Source organism: Gossypium arboreum, chromosome 11, assembly GCF_025698485.1.
Source record: "Gossypium arboreum isolate Shixiya-1 chromosome 11, ASM2569848v2, whole genome shotgun sequence".
Lineage (NCBI taxonomy): Eukaryota > Viridiplantae > Streptophyta > Magnoliopsida > Malvales > Malvaceae > Gossypium > Gossypium arboreum.
In genome coordinates this window covers 17,653,832-17,674,910 of record NC_069080.1, presented here as the reverse complement: position 1 = coordinate 17,674,910, position 21,079 = coordinate 17,653,832, and the positions used below count along the sequence as shown (strand labels likewise).

Here is a 21,079-nt window from a genome sequence, read left to right as displayed (position 1 = left end):
ATACTGAAAGTTAAGTTTATTGAATTTTAAAAATTTTAAACAAAATGACAATTTTTATACATTAAAGGCTAAATATATTTAAAATTAAATTAATAACATTAAAAGGTTAGATTTATTATTAAATCAATAAATAAAAAATTTCAAAAAATTCTTGTCACTCACCGCAACTAATGAAAAGGTGACAAAAATATTTAATTGATTAAATCTGAAAATTAATAGTTGAGTTAACAAAATAAAACAAAATCAATAATTTAAGAGTAATTTTTTATTCTATCCACCTCAACCTGTCTTAAATTACCATTTAATTATTAAAATAATATTTTACTATTTTTGTTACAAAAATATTCTTATATTTTTTAAATAATAAAATGAGTTCTTCAAACAATTTTAAGAAATTTTCAGAACACCCGAACAGTACACAACCCAAACACAGACAGCTCTACACCCCGTCCTTGGTCCTTGTTTGACCGGAATTAAAGCTTTCATCAAATGGCAGCTCAGTTGATGAACGCAGCAAATTGGTGAGATTTCAGGCCATTCCTAAGCAAGCATTTCCCAATCCACCATTACCTTGGAACAAAACAACCACATCATGTATACAAAATTTTCAAAAAAAAAAAAGTCGAGGCTTCGCTCAATTGGCTCAAAAATGAAAATCAGCAAATCTTGAATGTCTTCCATATCTACAACTCTTTCTTTAATAGTCAGACTGCCTCTTTTGTAACAAATATATGGAGGTAAGATCAACAAAATCGTAACTTAATATCCAGCTTGCTAACGAATACAACATTCCGCAACATGAATATGAAAAGCCTTTGCATCCTTATCCGACGGGCAATGGCTGCTCGAGGGTAGTAGTCGGAATCTGAAGCCGCATGCCTAACAACAGTGACCAAAGCAAACAGTAAAACTGGTTCTTCGCAATTAGCTAAAGATTTCTGATGTTAATCACTTCCTACTTCCCTTCCTTTCATCTTACTGTTAGTCACTATCAGAAAAGTATCTCCGAGTGTCAAACGGCTGATTCTTAGAGTTTGTATTGTAGCTGCTCGAGGTATCTTGGCCATTTATTGGAGCAAATGCTGCATAATACATACATGTGAGTGTTCCATGTAAAGACAACATAATGGTTTTACATATTTTAAACTATAATTATACAAGAGAGAAGTAAGCAAAATAATCCATTGGAGATGAAATCTGTATGTAATTCATTCATGAAATTCTCATGCATTTTACATGACATGATGTGAAAATTATTTGTTTAAATTTACTGATGAGTATAAGCCATACGGGGATTTCATGGATACATTTTAGGCTCCAGTTTACTCATGTAAGCCTAACCATTCCAGCATTTAAGAAAATACAATGAAAGGATTCTAAATTTCAGTATATTAAAGATATTCACACCGTAAATGAAAATCTTCATAAATCACAAGGTACAATTTATCAGAGAGTCGGAAGTGCATATTGATAAAAATTGCAGCTTATGTTTAACACTCCACATTAAACAATTGGCAACGAGTTTAATGCATTTCCATCAGTTAAGTGAAATAACAATCCAAACTTTGACCCTAAGAAGCCCCAAAACTCCAGTTAAAGTTTAGAACGAAGAGATGGACCCAAAATAAAACTTCGTTCTTAAGTGGCATAAAAATGTTTTACAAGTCTACAAGAGCCAAAATATGAGATGCTCAATCTCAGTTCATTTAGCTAGTAAAGAACATGGACTAAATCTTTCATCACCTCATTAACAAGCAACAAACAATGTAGCTCAAACAACCAATGGTTATAATTTCAGTTGCCTTCTTCAATTGATATGGGCACCCTTCAGCCTCGAGACCAAGGGACCTATCTAGGGCGGTAACTTGGCATTTGGGTTGTTTCTGGTAGAGTCTTGGTAGCTAGCTTATAAGTCATTCCAGGTTGGCTTGTAGACATATAAGATTAGGACAAACACTTGATGCATTTTAATCCACAACACACATGTAGTGATCACGTTTGGATTCATATCATTTAAAGTTTTCAGTCAGGGCATGACAGTCAAGACACTGTCCTAGTAGTAAATTCCGTTTCATTTTATACATGCTGCACAAGCAGATTGCCGCAATTCAGCTTTTGCTGCCCTAGATCTATAGAATGAAGCACACGCAGCATGTTCTGTATAAAGCATAAATTAGCTTGAAAGTTGAAAGAACTGAGCATACCTTTCTCTCTCATTCTGTTCTCTCTATCATATTCAAACTTATCCCGAAGTTGATTGACTTTCCCAGAGTTATCAGCTTGCCTAGTCCTCCCAAAACCTTGGTCCTGCAGTTAGAATGCATAATTCAATGTAGTATCCACAGGAAGATATGTTCCAAAATAATAACAATAATAATGATAAAAAGAGAAAGTTCCATGCACACAACATGGAAAGGCCAAGTTCTACTGAAATTAAGCCACCAACAAGTCGTGTAAAAAAGTCACACCTTCGTGAGATCAGCACGGGTTCCCCTGCTCCTATAAGGCAAAACAAAGGGAGTGTGATTAGGCATCACATTTCTAGTTGAATCCTTAGGCAGACAAATCAAGGCTCGAATAATAGAAACCAAAGAAAAAAAAGGTAATAACTGAACATAAACTCTTCTTGATTCTGTAAGGCTGTTTATGGGTGTTCAATTTGGCATGACAATAACAAGTGATGCCAAATGAATACTTCCTCAATCAAGATATCTAGCATTTACAAATGGCAAGGGATGTACTATAAATATATATGTCTTTCTAAGTATTCTATTTTCGTGATTAGATAACATAGGAAGATGAAGAAACCAGCAAGGAGAAACCTGTAAGGGTTAAAATCTTGATCATCGTCCTCAGCAGACTCATACTTGGCATGATCTTTAGCGATTTTTTTAGAGTAACCCTCATCCCAATACAACCTCTCCCAGTTTTCTCTAAGCTCATTATACAGTTCCATGTACCTTTTGCACCACGGTTCATGCTCCTTCAGTAAAACAAAACAAAACCCAGAAAGAGAGTATACTATTAGCAGCAGTTTTCAGTATATTTAACGTTATTAAAAATATAATTGTGGTTGTAGTTATGTTATAGCGCTAACCGATTCCTTAATAACGAGGCGAGTGCGGCGCATGAACTGTTCCCTGAGCTGCTTACGACGCTTGTTAGGGATGTTGTCTCTGGGGATGACGAAGCGCTCACGTGGGGGCACATGATCGCCGATCTCATGCATCTCGCCGTCCACGACCCACCACTCGGATTTGTCTCCGGTTTTGTTGAAGGAGAACCCAGAACCAGAGGGCTTGGAGCGCCCCTTGGAGGAAGCGGGTTCGGTTCTAGCGAAGCGGAGCTGGTGGGTGGTGGAGCGGAGGCATTGGGATAGAGTGGGGAGTCGCTTTGAGAAGGAGAGCATGGAGATAATTTAATTAGGGAAACAAGCGCTGGGGTATCTTCGCTATGTTAAGTCTTTAACCTTTAGGTCTACTCTCTAAAGTCTGGACTGCTCTCGGTTCTCCAAATTCCAAAACCCATTTTTCCCAGATAAATTTAAACACCAAATATCAATTAAGACTGAAAAAATTAGCTGATTTAAAGAGAAATATATATTTTTTCCCAAAATTTAGAGAAATAAGGTAATTTATTTTAATAAGTTTAACCATATTTTGTAATGTTAAATAAATTATTAATTTAGTGGTAATTTAATAACATTTACTCCATTATTTAAATTAATTAATCTTTATTTAATTTGATAGAGGTTACAGGTTTTAAAAATGTCAAACGTTTCAAATTCGTTTGGATCACAAACACGTATGCAACTTTCATTTACAAATAGTAAGAAAATATTATTATATTTTTATTGTAATTAATATCATTATTAAGTTGTTAATATTATTATATTTTAAAATTTTTTATATTTATATAATCAAGACGAAGATTGAATTATTGAAATATATATATATACAATTTAAGTGTAAGAGCACCATGTGTTATTAAATCGTACTTGGAAGAGGTAGGACTAAATTGGAGCCCGCCACTTATCAATGTTTTGCTAGAGAAATGACGATCCAGAACACACATTTTATCTTCCGTGCGGTAAGTATTCGATTACACTCACGGATGTGGCATAATAACTCGATCTACCGATTGATGTTGTAACACTCTATTCAACCCGATTTACCGGACCGGGATACAGGATGCCACCAAAATAAAATAATTAGCAATTTTTTTCAATACGCAAAAATCATACTGAACATACTTATCATTTCTTTATATTCTTCCTAAGTCGAAAGATTTTAAAGAGGCATTTACTAAATACAACAGATTTTCAAAACTAATTTAATATATTACAACTTAAAACTTTGTTAAACCCTATTTAATCATGGCGTAGAGTATTGTACGCCAAATATCCAAATATGCCCTTCTGTATGCATAATATCGCTCTACAAACCGCCACTTTGGCGCACTCCTGGCTTGGTCCCTCCTGGCGCACTAGTTCAATTTCAAGATCTTGCATAACAAATAGACGTCTGTAAGTTCAATGGAACTTAGTCAATCTCAACCAATATTACCTTTAAACGATGTTGTTGAATTTCTCGACTTAAGGATTTTGGGCTTCTTTTCAGACCTTGGCGGATACTTTTCTAATTCTTGGCGGATAATTATATGTCAATCTCTACACTTAACCACTTTATACACACTTTGCCCCATCATTGGATCACAAGCTTCACACTTTACTGTGGATCCTATTTCACAATCCCTTTTGAAAATAGAATTTGGATACATTTCTCAGAATGTTATACATGCAGATACTGCTCTTGGAAGATTCTTTCATTGGCTCTAACAACTGACAAAATTCTAGTCATACCGTGTTTTTAAGTCAATTTAGACAACAAACTTATTTCGTTGAATGTAATGTTTTAGATTGTCCAATAAAATCCCAGATGGCTTCGATACATAACGTGAGAACTTCCAGATTTGGCGGGCACTTACCCCACCCATAATTCCATATATGCCAAGCTCCTTATCCTGGCGGGTTACTATAGCAGATTCATTAGTCAGGTATACTGCCAAAAACTCTTTTAGAAAATGCCGCAAAGGCATACCTAGATCTCGCCACAAAGGCCTTTCAGATAATTCGCCACAATGGCTTCCCAGATAACTTCGCCATTAAAGCTCTCCAAATAATACGCCACAAAGGCTTTTTAGATAATTCGCCACAAAAGCTTCCCAGATAACTTTGCCACTAAGGCTTTTCGAATGATACACCACAAAGGCCTTTTAGATAATTCTCCACTAAGGCTTTCCAAATAATAGGCATTTCAAATAATTTGCCAAAAAGGCTTGGTTTGGTTTGGTTTGGCTTGCCACCAAGACACCACACAAATTATCGTGTTTGACGATATAGATTTACCAAACTCAGCATCGTCAAAGGTTTGCCCATCATCACTCTAACACACACATAAACTCTAGTAGACAAATGTGGCTCATCCATCATTTCTAGAATGTGCCATGACCATGGCCTTTCCACATATATGTCATAATGGCCTTTTCTCATGTTTACTGTCTCGATGAACCTCGTGTTTACGATCCCGGTGGACTACAGTCTCGTCATATTGGCTTTTGTGTTTATTGTCCTAGCGAACATCATCAAAATTCATTATCATATCGCATATTTTCCAAACACTCCGCCCGAACCCCCTTGTCACCAACCAAAATTTTAACATACATCACTCTAATAACATATTGGATACATTTACGTAGACTTCACTAATACCCTTAACAAAATCATACTTCTCATACATGCTTACCACACATCGCTATTTTCATGTAGCACATCATACACTCCAGTATATACATATAAATGATTCGTAAAGAACACACACACACCTATACATAAATACAACTCCTCAAGAAGATATGTGCATCTATATGAACATCGACCGTACACAAAATCATTATAAAATATCGTGCAGAAGTCAGGTCTAGAGACTCACGAGAGACCTAACTTTACCTCGATCTGGAAGTTTTGTTTCGATTGTCCTTCCCAATCCAGCAGCAACAACTGCTTACAAGATCATGGAATTTTCATTAAAATTTCCATTTACAGATGGTTTGTTAACGTTTCAACTATGTGCGACCCTTATACAAGGCCTTTCACTTACACCCTATTATTTTTACACCTTTTAACATCCTTACTCATCAAAAATCATAATATACAGGGCCTTAAGACTTACTAGAAGGTTGAATCATCCATTTATTAAACGAAGTCTTAGCTCTATCTTAATGAAGAAAAAGAGAACATTTAGGTTGGAAAGAAAAAATTGAACATTGAATAGAAAGAAAAACTATTTGAAATGTCCCCCTCCCTTCAATAAATATACTCTCAGTCCCCAAATTTCCCCACCAAATCCAAAGGTAGGCAAAAGAAAGTCCAGTGAAGATCTACTCTCAATCTCACATTTTGACAACTCTTCTAATGCGGTTGAAAGACAATAATTCATTTGAACATTCATAATAAGGATGATCGGGGGTCTTCTAATGTCAAACAAATCTCGAAATCCGATACATTTAAAATGGCTCCTACAACTAATCGACTTAAAAGAAGTTGAATGACTTAGTTGAGGATAAACTGTCTTGGCTACATTGTATCGAGAGATGTGTCGGGCAACTAAAGCATAAAAAAATTTAAAATTGGTGGATATATACTCCTCTTTTAATCATAGGCATGGTATCGCTACCATTTTTATGTTTTTGAGTAAACTTTGCTTATCAATTCCCACTTGTACTGAGGTAAAATCATTTAATAATATAATTATCATATTTATTATTATATTTTCGGAATAGCATGTTATTTGAACAGGTGGAATAATGATGCTAGCCACGTAAGTATATCAAATAAGCTTGAAAATATCTAGTTATTGTTATACGAACAGCTAGAAATCGAGACTAGTTTTTAAAAATTTTATTAGATAATAATTGTGTAAAGATTTGAAATTTAATATTAAGTACATAATGAAATTTATAATTTCACACCGCTATTTGAATGGATGTCATACTCTAATCTGAGAGTTAAAGAATGCAACACCACTTGCTCAACTCGACCGCCAAGTTCGAACTACAATATGCTACATTCTTTGTCGAAGCAACTACAATCAGTCAGGCAATATTTAATCATTCATACAAGTAATCAAATGTCAATAATATTCAAATTATGTTATACAATCATTTTCATGTCTTATACGAGCTTATGAAAGCCCTTCTATTAACCTGAACATGAAATAGGATTAATTTGCGAAGTTTTAAAAAATTAGAGCTAAGGTTACGACTTCAATAATTTCACGTCGTGATGACACCAACCAGTATGTCATGTCACGATTTCATATCTTCTGACGTCGCGATTTCACTTACTATTGACCATCGTTGCGACTAAATAAGTTGGTTATCGAGAATTGGCCCATGTTTTGGCAAATTTGCACATTTGAACCCAATCCAATTACCTTTAAATAAACTTTAATTGCTACCACACAATCACTCACCAAATAAAAAGTTATTTTACCAAGCCAAACTAACTCAATTCAAGTATAAATTCATTTCACCAATTCATTTAATACTTTACAATTCAACTATTAATCATTTAAGTCTACTTAATCCAAATATCCTTCTAACTATGTCAACCATGTTCATTCAAGCTCCATGGATACATACATATACAATTCAATTATCAAAAAAACCTACATGACCCTAAAAAACCAAATCAATCATACACCAAATGCAAAACTCAAGCAAGACAATCAAACATACCATTTGTAGTTATGCACCAATTTTGTCATTTTACTTACCTCATTTCTTTAATATACCAAGATCAAATAGACTCATATTCAATGACCTTCCATTCGGATAACAAATTCATTTCGTCCCATTTCAAATTCTCAATTTCATATAAACCGTTTCGCATGATAAACCCTAATAAACAGACTTAGATACACAACTACACCACACCAGTTGTTTGTCCGAACTAAATATATACACATATATCAAAATATCCATTCGGGATAAACCTTTATAACGACACATCATGTTACTCATTCGAGCTAAACTTATTTTATGGTTATGACATATTTGAGATTTATGACTATCCATCCTAACAATATTGTTTCCAAAGTTTTTTTTTTTGAAAGTAGAATGTACGTTACCACTATACCAAACACTTATCGGTAAAATATGAATAATTACAAAAAATAAAAATAAAAATAATTAACTTAAAATATCAAAAATATATATAGACCCATACAAGTCAATACAAACCAATATAGGTTGAACTAACAAAAACAAATCACAATTTGAATGAGTTACCGCCAAACCTAAGCTTTATGATTCCAATTTTCTGACCAAAACGAAGCAAAAAATAAGCTTTATGATTCCATTTTTATGACCAAAATGAAGTGTACCAAGCGGCACCAAATGGAACCGGCAACAACTCCGAAAACCCAAGTAATTGGAGCACAAATTATATAGCTATATTTTCTTGCCAAATATTTAAGCTATAAAATAGAAAAATACTTATGAAACGATAAGCAAGTTTTCTATCATTACTAATTTCTATCCATTGCTTTGTAACCTAAAAGTGATAGTTTTTGGATTTTGGTTCCAAATGTTGCCTGAGTCCAATGAACGATTTAACTACAGCGGAGGATGTATCTTGAAGGGTAGGCAGGGTCTACATGTATGATTTCCGGGGCAAACAGTACCCTGTATTTTGCATTTGTTGGTAGAGCTCCTTGGCTTGGTGTGGGCACATTTGAACTCTTTGAATCACAGATGTAGAGTTCAACTCATCTAAATGTTGATAACAACATTCAAAACTGACCCAATGTAAACATACAATCATTTTTGTGACATCCGGTGAGATTGGAATCTCGACATCTACACTTAGGATGGAACTGATGAAACAATTGGCAAGGTTTAAAATTATACACTAGCTGCTATCGTCAGGATGCGCCGTTTTACTCCGATACGAAAATTGAATACAGAGATCATTCATTCTAACAATCCTAGAGTTCAATAAAAACAGCAGCTCTATTGCATTCCTCCATATAAATTCAATAAAACAGAACAAAAATAAAGCATTCCAATACATCAACCAAAATTTTAATATACGAACCATGCTCAAGAATTCCGAATTATACCGTAACATAATTGAGAATAAAAGTTTTAGATAGTCAAAATAGATAATCTAATGCTAAAAATTGAATTATCATTTTCTTTACTCACTCTCCTTTCGGCGCAAGCAATCAATACATTCCTCTACTGTTATTCAGAATCGAGCCGAGAGTCCCCAACACGGCGAAAGCTAGAAGCGGGCTAACATCCAAGGTGTCGAAAATCGGCGGAATTATATTCCTAAAGAGATTCAAATAAGGATCACATAGATCCCTAATAGCCGAAAGGGGCTGCCGGTCCCAGGGAATGTTAGGGAACCAACTGAGTAAAACCCTAACCATCAAAACCCCACTGTAAATGTCAAGCCACTTAGCTAATCCCGCTGCAACCACAGTCAAAGGCGTGTTGAGGTATCCGCTAGGGCGGTCCTTTAAGGAAGCGAAGAAGAGAGGGCCCACGGTGGAAAGTGCGTTGGGGTTCTGGGAGATTGTTTTGAGAGCATAATTTTGGATCATTTTGGTGAAGACGATGGTGGCAGAGAGGGCCAAGGAGAAAAGGGTTTTGAGGGTTCGAGTTGAACCGTCGAGTGGGGACAGAGCTGGGATTTCGGGAGATTTGCAGGGTGTTGCCGGGGGAGGAGAAATGGAAGCTAAAGGGATAAATTTGGGGGGTTTGGAGACGGAGTTTGAGGGTTTAATGGGAGGAGAAAGGGGAAGGAAAATGGGTTTGAAGGTGAAGATTGGAAAGTTAGGGTTTCGGGGAGGCAGGTGGAGTAAAGGTCGGGGAGGGATGGTATGGCTGCTGAGTAACGACATGTTTGGGAAAATTTTCTTTCTTCGTTTTCCTCGACAAACAAAGGGAAGAGAAAGGATAAAGATTTGAGAGGTTATGTTTTGAGGAAGAAAAGTGGTTAACTTAAGCCTAATAATTTTTTTTTAGTTAAATAAACCTTTTATAGTATTTTTATCATTCTTTATCTTAATTTTAAATGAAGCGATAAACTTTTTAATTTTGTGGAGGTTTTGTGATTAATTCTTTTTAATTTGTCACAATGTAAAAAATGAAAATAATTACAAAGAAAACATCAAATCAATAAAATATTGATTTTATAAAATAAAAATCTAGTTTTTTTATCTAAGTACAATACATGTACAAATATATGTCTAACCAAGTTTAATATAAAATCCAACAAATAAAAACCAAACAAACAAGAAAACTCAATTAAAGCCAAACCTAACAAAATCCACATGGCATACTCACATTGTGGGAGTTGGATTCACATATTACAAAACCAATGCGAAAGGAAGACAAATCTCATACATGTCCTATGCAAATGATGAGAGTAAGACTTACATATCGTATTTACAAATGGTGAGATTCAAAGATAGAGAGCTTCCTCCTTAATCAACAAACTATGACCTTATAGGTAAATTTAAATTAAATTTGTTATAGCAAATAAAATCACTTGCATAAAAGTAAAAAATATCTATATTATTTTATGTAATGTATCTATAATCTGTAATATATATATAAGCACGAGTTTGAATTTTTTTTGAATCTATAAGAATATTATTTATTTTATATCATATTACTAAATGGACATTTAAAAATATTTTATAATTTTTCAATTGAGTCTTAGCTCAGTTGGTATCGTTATTGTTGTCAATATAAGAGGGTGTGGGTTCGAGAAGGGGTGAAGTAAGAACAAATTTTTAGAGGGGCCGAATGAAATTTCAATTTTTTATAGTCTATATCTTTATAGTTTTTAAAAGATTAAATCAATTTTTATAATTTTAGGGTCCAAAGTATAATTTTACCTTTACTAATTTAAATTTTTAAAAAATTTTAAGGGCCTAAATAGAAATTTTCCATTTTAGGAGGCCTAAATATTAAAAATGTTTATTAATTTAACGTAAATATATCTTTTCATATTTAATTAAATTAATGTTATCATAAATCATTATTACAATTGATGCATATTATTTGTTTTACCTTTATTTTATTTTAATAATGTAGTTATAAATTATTATTATTCTAAATTATTTATTTATTATTTTAAATATTACTTACATTAAATATATTATATATTTTAATTTATAAAATAATTTCTTCAAATAAGCAAGTTTTTATCATATCATTTTGCATGTTAAATGGTTTTAAAAAAAAAGAATATTGTTACTTCAATTAAAATTTAGGACTTTAATGAACGAAAATAAGAATTTGTTGAAATAATAAGTGGTGTAGTAGGTTTAGTTCATTAAACTTAAATTAATGAATAGATATTATAAAATATAATGAATTCAAATTTTACATTTTAATGATTGTATATGAAAATAAAATATTATCTTTGCTTACGATTTATTCATAAGTGTTTATTTATTTATTTATTTATTAAAGTTTAGAATATGATGACATATTAAAACATAAAATAAAGATTAAGATGAAATAAAGAATTAAATTTATCTTAAAATCTTTGAATTATATCACAAGTAATGAATTATCATCACTTATTTTAAAGATGAAAATGTCTTTACCTGTTTGTCTTTTTTTGAAAAAAGCATTTTAGAAAAGAAGATTATTGTTTTAATCATAACTCAAGTCTTGGCTAATCAATGTCATCGTTTCTCCCATTTGACATATATCAATGTAAAAGATCATTGTTTTGAGTTTTTTCTAAGAGATAAAAGCATTCTCAAGTTTGGATCTAAGTTGCTTTACCTAAAAGAGAAAATTGAAATATTTGGTTTTTCAACTTTGGATTTAGTTTTCAGATTCAGATCTCCAATGTTAATGTTGTAAGGATCATATTAGATACTCATGCATGAATTCAAACACATTGAGAAAGGAACAAAGCCATCGAACAATCTTCCCAACAGCTATCTCTTTTCAACCAACCAGCTACATAATTAACAAGAATTGATTAACACCACAACAGATATAGGACCAAAAGGCTAAAGAGGTGCAAGAGGGGGGAAGAATATTTGCTACATTTTAAAGTTCTTACATAAAGCATTTATGGAAGGATGTTCGGTCTTAAACATTATAAGAACTGGTGGTTAAGAGTGTCATGTACTTTTTAAAGAGTACATTATTAACAGAAGCAAAGAAAGTATCCGAATTGTATATCAACATAAGGGAAATAATTGAGGGCGTAATAAAGGTAAGTACATATAATACGCCTCTATGAACTTTTCCTTCACTGTGATTTCCGTAATGATCTTCTTCAGCATTCTGAGAGGACCAACCATGACCCCCCATTGAACCACTGAACGTGACCCTAGCCAGAACCCTCGGCGTTTAGCCTTATTCCCCAGCCGTACGGTGCTTCCACGCCTCCTGTTCACCCGCCTCCTTCCCCGGCACCATCCCATCAACAGTGTCGAGTTTGGAATCATCGATACGGTTATGGAACCTCTTTTCAGCATCCTTTTCTGAAAAAAAGGGACCGCTTGGTTGCTAGTGCTTAAGTGTGTTGTAGTCAACTTGCATCTCCATTCTTTATATAGCAACTGTAAAGATGGAGAAGGGTCTGATTAATCATGATGGTCATAATGGCTGGCAATTATAATAATCATCATACTCAAAGCCTGATGCTAAAATAAGTAGAATAAAAAATTGTCTTCATTCTTTTTCTTATAAAAATTGAGGCTTGTGGTGGTCATGATTAGAAGAGATGGGGATTTATTGATCAAAGCTTCAAAATGAGTTAAAAAAAAACCCAGTAGGTGAGAGGTACCAATCATTGAGGAATCCAATTATGCCTCATCACAAGTATAGGATAGGGTCTTATTATTTCTTTAATTTCCTTTTTGTTCAACTTTTCACTTTGGGTACTGAAAACTTTAATTTCATCTTCTATCATTATTGTGCCCAAATCATAGCTTAATCCATCAATTTGCATCATTTCTTTTTTTAATCTTATTTTGTGATTTCTTTTGTAAAGTAATTCAATGGTATTTTATCAAATTCCCATTTGGGCTATGGGAGTAGTGGGCTTTTAGATGACTTTGTAGCCTTGAATACTTGACCTTTTCTTGGGCCTTTTTCGGTTTTTGTTGTCACTCATAATTTAAAGTGCAGGAAACAGAGTGATGTGAAAAGTGATTTGATAATTGAATTTGGATACAATTATGTATGTATGGCATATTCAATCAATTATATTTTAATTTTAATTTAACTTATAATTTTTTTTTCTTTGACTCATTATATCACATTTTATTGGGTCTATTCGGTTAATATATATTAAGTTTTTATATTATATGTAGTATTTATTATTATTATTAATTTTAATTTTGGTTAATTTATTAATTAATTGCTTCCAAATTGAATTAATTGAGAATGAAATTTTACAACACTTTTAATTCACATTGACCAATTAATCAAATTAATTTGGTTCAGTCTATTAAATTGATTTTAATTCAACTATGCACACTCTTATTTGGACAAGTAAATTTATAGTGAACTATTTTTTAAATAAAGTCTCACAAATAAATAAAATATTCAAACTTCGTAACCAAACTTCTATGACCATCTCTCATTTTTATATTGTTAGGTAATAAAGCTAGTTGCATCTAGACATGCAATTGGAAAGCAAAATCAATAAACTTTCCGTAATTATTTGAAATTTTACCTACATGACATGTTTAAGTAATTATTGTAATCAGCAGTTCTCATTAAATTTAATAGGAAAATTATTGATGGGATTGAGTAGGGAAATTATACAAGGCAATTAGTCATGATGATTTTTAAATTTTTATTTTATTTTATATTTTTTAAAAAAGGAGGATCTGCTTACATCGGTATACACTCGTAATTTTTATATATTTAATATTTTAATAGTCTAACTATTGAATTTGTTTACATATTTGTACTTGTCATGTGTGTAAATTTTTAGTTGATCCAATATATCTATCATATCGATCGAAAATATTGTCTATATTAATATATGTTTAATGATTAAAAGTTGTTTACATAAAATGAATGAAGCATGATCTACATGAATGAATCATGATCTACATGAATGAATCATGAAATATGACCGTTGGGTTGTTATAATATAAAACATATAAGAAGTTATGAAATGGTCTAAAACCATTTAGGCTCCGTTTGTTTTACTGAAAATGACTTCCGGAAAATGATTTCTGGAAAATGATTTACTTTTCTGGAAAACCTAATATTTTCTAGTGTTTGAATGAATCTGTGTAAAATATTTTCTATTGTTTGGTAGATTTCTTAAAAATATTTCATAAAAGTTGTTTTCAATTAAACAAACATACATTTGAGATTTTCTTATTTTTCATTGTTTAATTGAATTTATTTTTATCTATAATTTTATATTTTACATTGTTTTTGCATATATTAAAAATATTATGTTAAATTTAGATATATTACAACGTCATTTTTAATTACATGACTACTAAGTGAGTATTTTTATTTAAAATGTGACATTAACAAAATTGACAAAAAAATTAACGATGTCAATAATTGAACTTGATTTTAAATTTGAAAAGTAAAGAGACTAAATTCTTGATAATAAAAGTACAAAGGCTAAATTACAAATATGTGAAGTGTATATAGACTTATGACATATTTTAACATTTATACTACAAAACATTTATTATTAATATTTATAATTGTAATAAATATTTATTATTAAAATATTAATATTAAATATTTTCAATAATATGTGAATAATATTATTTAAAATTATTATTTTAAATTTTATTATTAAAATAAAATTGAAATATTAAATAATTTATTAAAATAATAAATTATATTTGTCGAAACCATTTTTAATTTGAAAAAACGAGAGTCAACTTAAAAACAAAAATGGAGCCGCCACCGATCTTTTTTCGAGGTGTGATCGGATCACCTTGAGATTGATCATTTTAATAAAATATTTTGATTTATTAAAATAATGATTTTGGGTCTACGAAATTCGAGAAAAAGGGATTGGGAGTCGGTTACGCACGAGGAAGGGTTAGCACCCTCGTAACGCCCAAAATTGGTACTTAATTGATTAATAAATGTCTTAATGTCGAAAATTTGAAAAGATTTTAGAATAGAATCCTTTTATTTAAAAAGAACACTTGAATAATTAAATTGGATGCTAACACCCTCTTATTTCGAAGAAATAAAATGCCATACTCAATGAATTAGGATACTACATTTCACATTTTCGAAACTAAGCTTATCCTTTGATTTTTAAAATTCATGCAGTGAAGTTTAAAAAGGATATTCAATTATTTAGGTCAAATAAAAAATCGAAACCCAGTAAGTTAGGGCACGATTTCTCAAAATTCCAAACATAGAATATTGCCTTTATTTTTTAGAAATCATTATCTTGAGATACAAAATGTCATATCTAGTGAGTTAGGACACCACCTCGAATTCCTGAGAATAAGCTTTTATTTTAAACTTATTCGTTTTGATTGAAAAAGGGTACTTAGTTACTTAGATTCAACGAGGAAAATTGGAACCTAGTAAGTTAGGGCACAATCTTTTCGAAGATGCCAAATACCGAGTATTGCCTTATTTTGAAAACTTTTGAATAAAATGATTTTAAAACTTAAACGATATTAAAACACGACCTTTTAAGCGAATAAAATGTGATAGAATAAGAATGTACAACGCAAAGTAATAATTCATAAACAAAATGTTATAATAATGAATCACAAATAACAAATAAATACAAAGTAAGAAAATCTAAAATAAAATATAAAACAATTCTAAGGAAATAATACATAAAAAGGATTTAAAATGGATGTTATAAAAGTGATCTAAAGTATATAAAATAATTTAAAAAAGATTAGTATCCATTCAAGATAAAATAATATATAAAACTCTTTAAAAATAATATATAAACAATTCAAAATAAATAATGTGTAAAAAAGTTTAAAATACATAATTTATGAAAATATTAAAGTAAATAATGTATAAAAATTTGAAATGAGCGTTATATAAAAAGTTAAAATAGATAATAACAAAAATGTAAATAAATAAATAAATAGAATGTTAATAACAAGAGTAAAAAACATATATAAGAAAAATAATAATGAAAATAATATTAGTATATGTAAAAACCAATTTTTGCCCGGCCCAAATACCCAATTACATGAAACGGCCCAAATCACTAAAAATAACAAACCCAAAAAAAAGAGATGAAACTAACCCAAAAAATAGACCCAAGTACAAACCCAAACTAACCAAACCCAATTACATTGAACAAACCTAATACCCTTGGCCGAAAACCTAAACAATCAAGCTAACCTAGGAAACCCTAGGCTACCCCTTATGCCACAGCCCCACGTTCGGCGCCCCACCACCACGCAAGTCGGCACACCAAGCGCGACCCCTAGTTCGCGTGTAACACGCCCCACGCCTGTTCCTCCTCCACGTTTTCGTGACCTGCGACGTGAGCAAGAGAATAGAAAATAACTGTTGTACTTTCGGGCTATAAAAGCTTCGAATTTTCATTTGTTTTGGAACGGATTTTCGAATACAAAATACACAAAAAATAAAGAGCAATCAAAAGAATACTTCAAAGGTGATTATTTGTTGCAATTTTATTCTGTTTCTCTATTTTCATTCGATACAAATATGAAATATAAGAAGAAAAGGAGGAGAGCTTACCAGAAAACGGTCTTGGATCGGGGTCGAAAGACCTATTTCTCGGCATCACTGGCCACCGAAAGTGGCCTTGGTACTGCGGCGGCCATTAGGGCTTGCGAATGAAATCCTAGCAGAGAATGAAACAACCTTTTTTTTTTTTAAACCTTCAATCAAAATTGTTTTTGAAATAAACTGATTTAAGCAATCAGAGTGAAACGGTGCCGTATGGGGGGGGCAGACCTGCGCGTTGACCTGACTTGCAGGGAGGGTCTGCGCATTTTGATTTTGATTGGGGGATTTACGCATTAGTCCTCCTCCTTCGCGCTAGCGTTCAATTGAGTCATGTTTAAGTTTTTTTAAATTCTTTTAAATTGTCCCTGGAATTTGCGAACCGTTACAAATCAGTCCGCGCTTAAGTGTTTCATTTTGGGCGTTTGGTTTATTTGTTTTTTAGTCCCCGTTAGTTTATACGCCTCGCATTTTGATCCTACGGTACTTTATCATTTACAAATTGTCTTTCTGATTTTAACTTTTTTAAATTAAGTTTGTAATTCATATTTTAAATTTTCTTTTTATTATTCATTTTTTCCCATATACTATTTTACTATATACTGTTTTAATAAATTACATATTATTAAGGCTTTTATTTCCTCTTTTTTGCATATTTTTACATTGATTTATTGTATGACTTATTGGTTTTAAAATTCTTTTATATAATTTTATACTTTAGTGATTTGTATGATATTTACTTTCGTACATTGATATATATATATACATCCATTTGTTTACTTCAAATACTTTTATGTGTTATTAATATTTGTACATATGTATTATTCATATTAAGTCTTCTCATTTCATGTATATTACCTATTTGGATTGACATATATTGTTTTATACGCCACTTACCTTTTTTCATATACATTATTTATTTTGAAATTTCATTCATACATTATTATTTCATATATATATTCTTATTTTATTTTCTTGGTATTTCAAACTTTCATGTAAGTTACTTATTTCAAGGTTTATGCATATAATTGATTGTTTGCATATTGATGTTTCTAAAAGTATGTTTTCTTTATATCACTCATTTGTTTACTTGTTTTTTAAACTTGCTACATGTTACTCATGTTAGTAATTCTTTAAATTTGTTTTTAAATCATTAGCTTTCAAATGTTAATATTAGTGTTCAGTATAATGTAATATTATTGCCACATATTTTCATTTCATGTTCAATAATAAGCTTGCATGTTCATTATTGCATCATGATTTTAAATTCCAACTCTTCACCCAACATCAATTGTTTTTACCCTAAGATAAACCAAATGAATATATTTTGAGCCGGTTTCATAATTGCTTATTTGGAAACTTTTCAAAACCCTAAGATAAACCAAATCGTGCCCTAGCGTGCTAGGTTTTGATTTTCCGTTTGGCCAAATGACGGAATACCCTTTTAAGATTTCGTTTCGTGTTTTGGAAATCATGAGGTGATCTCAGTTTTTGGAGGCTTAAAATATCATGTCCTAACGTGCTAGATGTGGTATTTTATTCCTTTGGAATGAGTGAATCTTAAAATCCAACTCGAGTTGTTCACACTTTTTTAAAGGGATCGTATTTTCAATGTTTTTTCAGATTTTCAACATTAGGACCTAAATTAATCAATTAGGTACCAATTTTGGGCGTTACGAGGGTGCTAATCCTTCCTTGTACTTAACCGACTCCTGAACCCGTTTCTTGATTTTTCGTAGGCCAAAATCCATTCTTTAATAAAATAATTTATTAGGTGATCCGATCACAACTAAACCAAAAAAGATTGGTGGTGACTCCATAATTCGTTTTTTAAAGTCGATCCCCGTTTTTCAAAATAAAATGGTTTCGACAGCTTGGTGACTCTACTGGGGACCAATAAGAGAGTCAAGCCGTAAAATTGATTATTTTCTGTCCTTTTGTCGAAAATTAAAAATTTGGTTTTTAACATACGATCTTTTTAATTGGTGTTATGGTTTTCATCATCTTATTCATGTTTTTATATTGGAGTTTTTATGTCTCCTCGTATTGTTTTACAACCGCTGTAGTCACACTCTTTAAGTGGGAGTGAGAAACTATGCCTTCGTGAGGTTTTCACCTCCGCATGGGCTAGTGGACTGCTTCCGGGATACATCCGTACCTATGTCTTCGTGAGGTTTTCACCTCTGCATGGCCATAGGAAAATGTATTCCCCTAAACTGAACTCGATCCATATAAGCCTATAATGAGTGAGGATTGAGGAATCTGCTAGTTCAGGTACCCTTTTCCTTAGAACCGAGCCACATATTGTGAACTCTAAGAGCCCGCCCTAGATAGAGGTATGTTGAACCCTAGTGATTACCCAAATAGGTGTTTGATTATTTTCTATTTTGCTTTGATTTTTATTTTTCGATACTAACTTGTTATGTTTTGTTGTGGTTATGTTTGCATGTCATTTCATATTAAAGAGGTGTCGGTTCCTATTCGGTTACAAATTTAGAAAGCTTGTCATGGAGAGCGAATTCCTTGATAAAGTAGAAGATAATGACTGTACATATGTGGTCAGAGAAGATGCAACTTGAGAAAGGAGATAGCCTAGCTGAAGGGTATACATCGGAGTTGTTAGATTTCACTCGCATCAATGTGACCCAAAACGATTTCCAGGAATTGAGGGATATATGGGCTCGTTGGGATGATAACACCAAGCAGCTGTTCTATCAAAGTTATGGCGACTCACCCTACCTGCTCGATATCAAGGTGGACAAGTACTTATTTCGGCTATGACTCAGTTTTAGAACCCGACATATAGTTGTTTCACCTTCGGGAGGGTGGACTTGGTGCCTATTGTGGAGGAGTATACAGCTTTGCTTCGTTGTCCAAAGGTTCAAGTCGACAAAACTTATTCAAAGGCTGTTAATGCCCCGGCTTTTGTAAAGAAATTAATGAGTATCACCGGGATGAGTGAACAATGGGTTACAGCCCGAATTTAGCAAAAGGGTGATGGTAAGTGCATTCCTTGGGTGAGTTTGAGGGACCTGATCGTAGCACATCCAGATATAAAGAGGAAAGTTGACGTATTCGACTTGAGCATCTATGGTTTGGTAATTTTCCCAAAAGCTTTAAGGCATATAGATGAAGCAGTTGTCGACTTATCTGAACGATTTAACAAACGGGTCACACTGGTGCCGAGAATTCTAGTCGAGACATTCAGATACTTAAGTGCATGTCGGAGGGCAGATGAAGATAGATTTATAGGGTGCATGCAGTTATTGCTAGCTTGGTTTCACAGCCATTTCTGAAAGGTGGATAAGGTTTCTTATCAGATTTTCTCCGAGAGTTACTCTCCGTTAAAGGAGATAACAGCCACGTCTAGGAGAGATGACATATTAGAAGAAAATTGGATCGCGCTCCTCCGAAATCTTCAAGAAGAAAACGTTGAGTGGAGAGCTCCTTGGTTGGTTCCTGATGAGATCCTCTATTAGTGTGGGAGTTTTGATTGGGTACCTCTGCCTGAAATTTGGAGAGCTGTTAGATATACCTCTTTGCTCGTTTTAAGACAATACAGGTCAATGCAGTTCTAGTATATGGAGAACAATTATAAGAAGAAGGTTCGAGAGATTTCTAATGCTTAGAAACAGATACGCCGGATGAAGAGATTGGCTATAGGATCAATGACGACTTCTGAATACAAGGGGTGGTAAAGTAAAAGGATCAACGATAATGTCCCTGGGCTGAATTTAGAGGGCATTCAATCAATGGAAGAATACTTGCAAGTAATCCTTCTGAGCTAGAAATCGTAAAACAAGAGTTTGAAAAGAGAAATTCGGAGTTAGGAAAAAAGATAGAACAATTGGAGGAGGAAAAGATGCATTTGAGGTTGGCTGTCGACGTTCAGAAAGTCGAGGCTGAAAAGTTGAAAAAAAGGAAAAGACAGGTTGAAGAAGACTTGGAGAGTTTGAAGATCGATTACAAAAATCTGCGTATGTCGATGAGAACTACTAGACTGGGAAAGATGTCAGAGCAGTAGAGACAAGAAGTTCAAGAAGAAAAAGCTAGAGCTGATCAGTGGGAGAAGAGGTTTCATGATGCTCGAGCGCGTGAAAAAGCCTTAAAGGAGAGATTGGTTGAGGGCCAAGATGAGAAGGAGATGTTAGTAGCTCGGGTAGCGGAGCTAGAGAAGGCACTGCATCAGTACCGTGGTCGAAACTCCGACATTGAATTAAGAGCCAGCCTGAGCAGGATCGAGGATTTGAAAGGGAAGGTAGAAGTACTCAAGTTTGCATTACAGAACTGTAAACTTTGAATC

General features: G+C 32.8%; 3 protein-coding genes across 3 annotated transcripts; all 3 read right to left on the bottom strand.

Annotated features, from left to right (window-relative positions):
- Positions 1-537: 537 nt before the first annotated feature.
- LOC108470901 (uncharacterized) lies at positions 538-3,569 on the bottom strand. The gene is made up of 5 exons (XM_017772418.2): positions 3,098-3,569; positions 2,823-2,983; positions 2,469-2,499; positions 2,205-2,307; positions 538-1,082 (listed from the first exon to the last, which is right to left on the bottom strand). The coding sequence occupies exons 1-5, from the start codon at positions 3,407-3,409 to the stop codon at positions 982-984; spliced, it is 708 nt and encodes a 235-aa protein (XP_017627907.1). The 5' UTR covers positions 3,410-3,569; the 3' UTR covers positions 538-981.
- A 5,484-nt stretch (positions 3,570-9,053) lies between these two features.
- On the bottom strand, positions 9,054-10,078 carry LOC108470665 (ylmG homolog protein 1-2, chloroplastic). The gene has a single exon (XM_017772066.2). It carries the CDS (start codon positions 9,969-9,971, stop codon positions 9,288-9,290), a length of 684 nt encoding a protein of 227 aa, XP_017627555.1. The 5' UTR covers positions 9,972-10,078; the 3' UTR covers positions 9,054-9,287.
- Positions 10,079-12,136: 2,058 nt separating this feature from the next.
- Positions 12,137-12,903, bottom strand: LOC108473229 (uncharacterized). Its single transcript, XM_017774755.2, has one exon. The coding sequence runs from the start codon at positions 12,579-12,581 to the stop codon at positions 12,282-12,284; it is 300 nt and encodes a 99-aa protein (XP_017630244.1). The 5' UTR covers positions 12,582-12,903; the 3' UTR covers positions 12,137-12,281.
- Between the last annotated feature and the right edge of the window lie 8,176 nt (positions 12,904-21,079).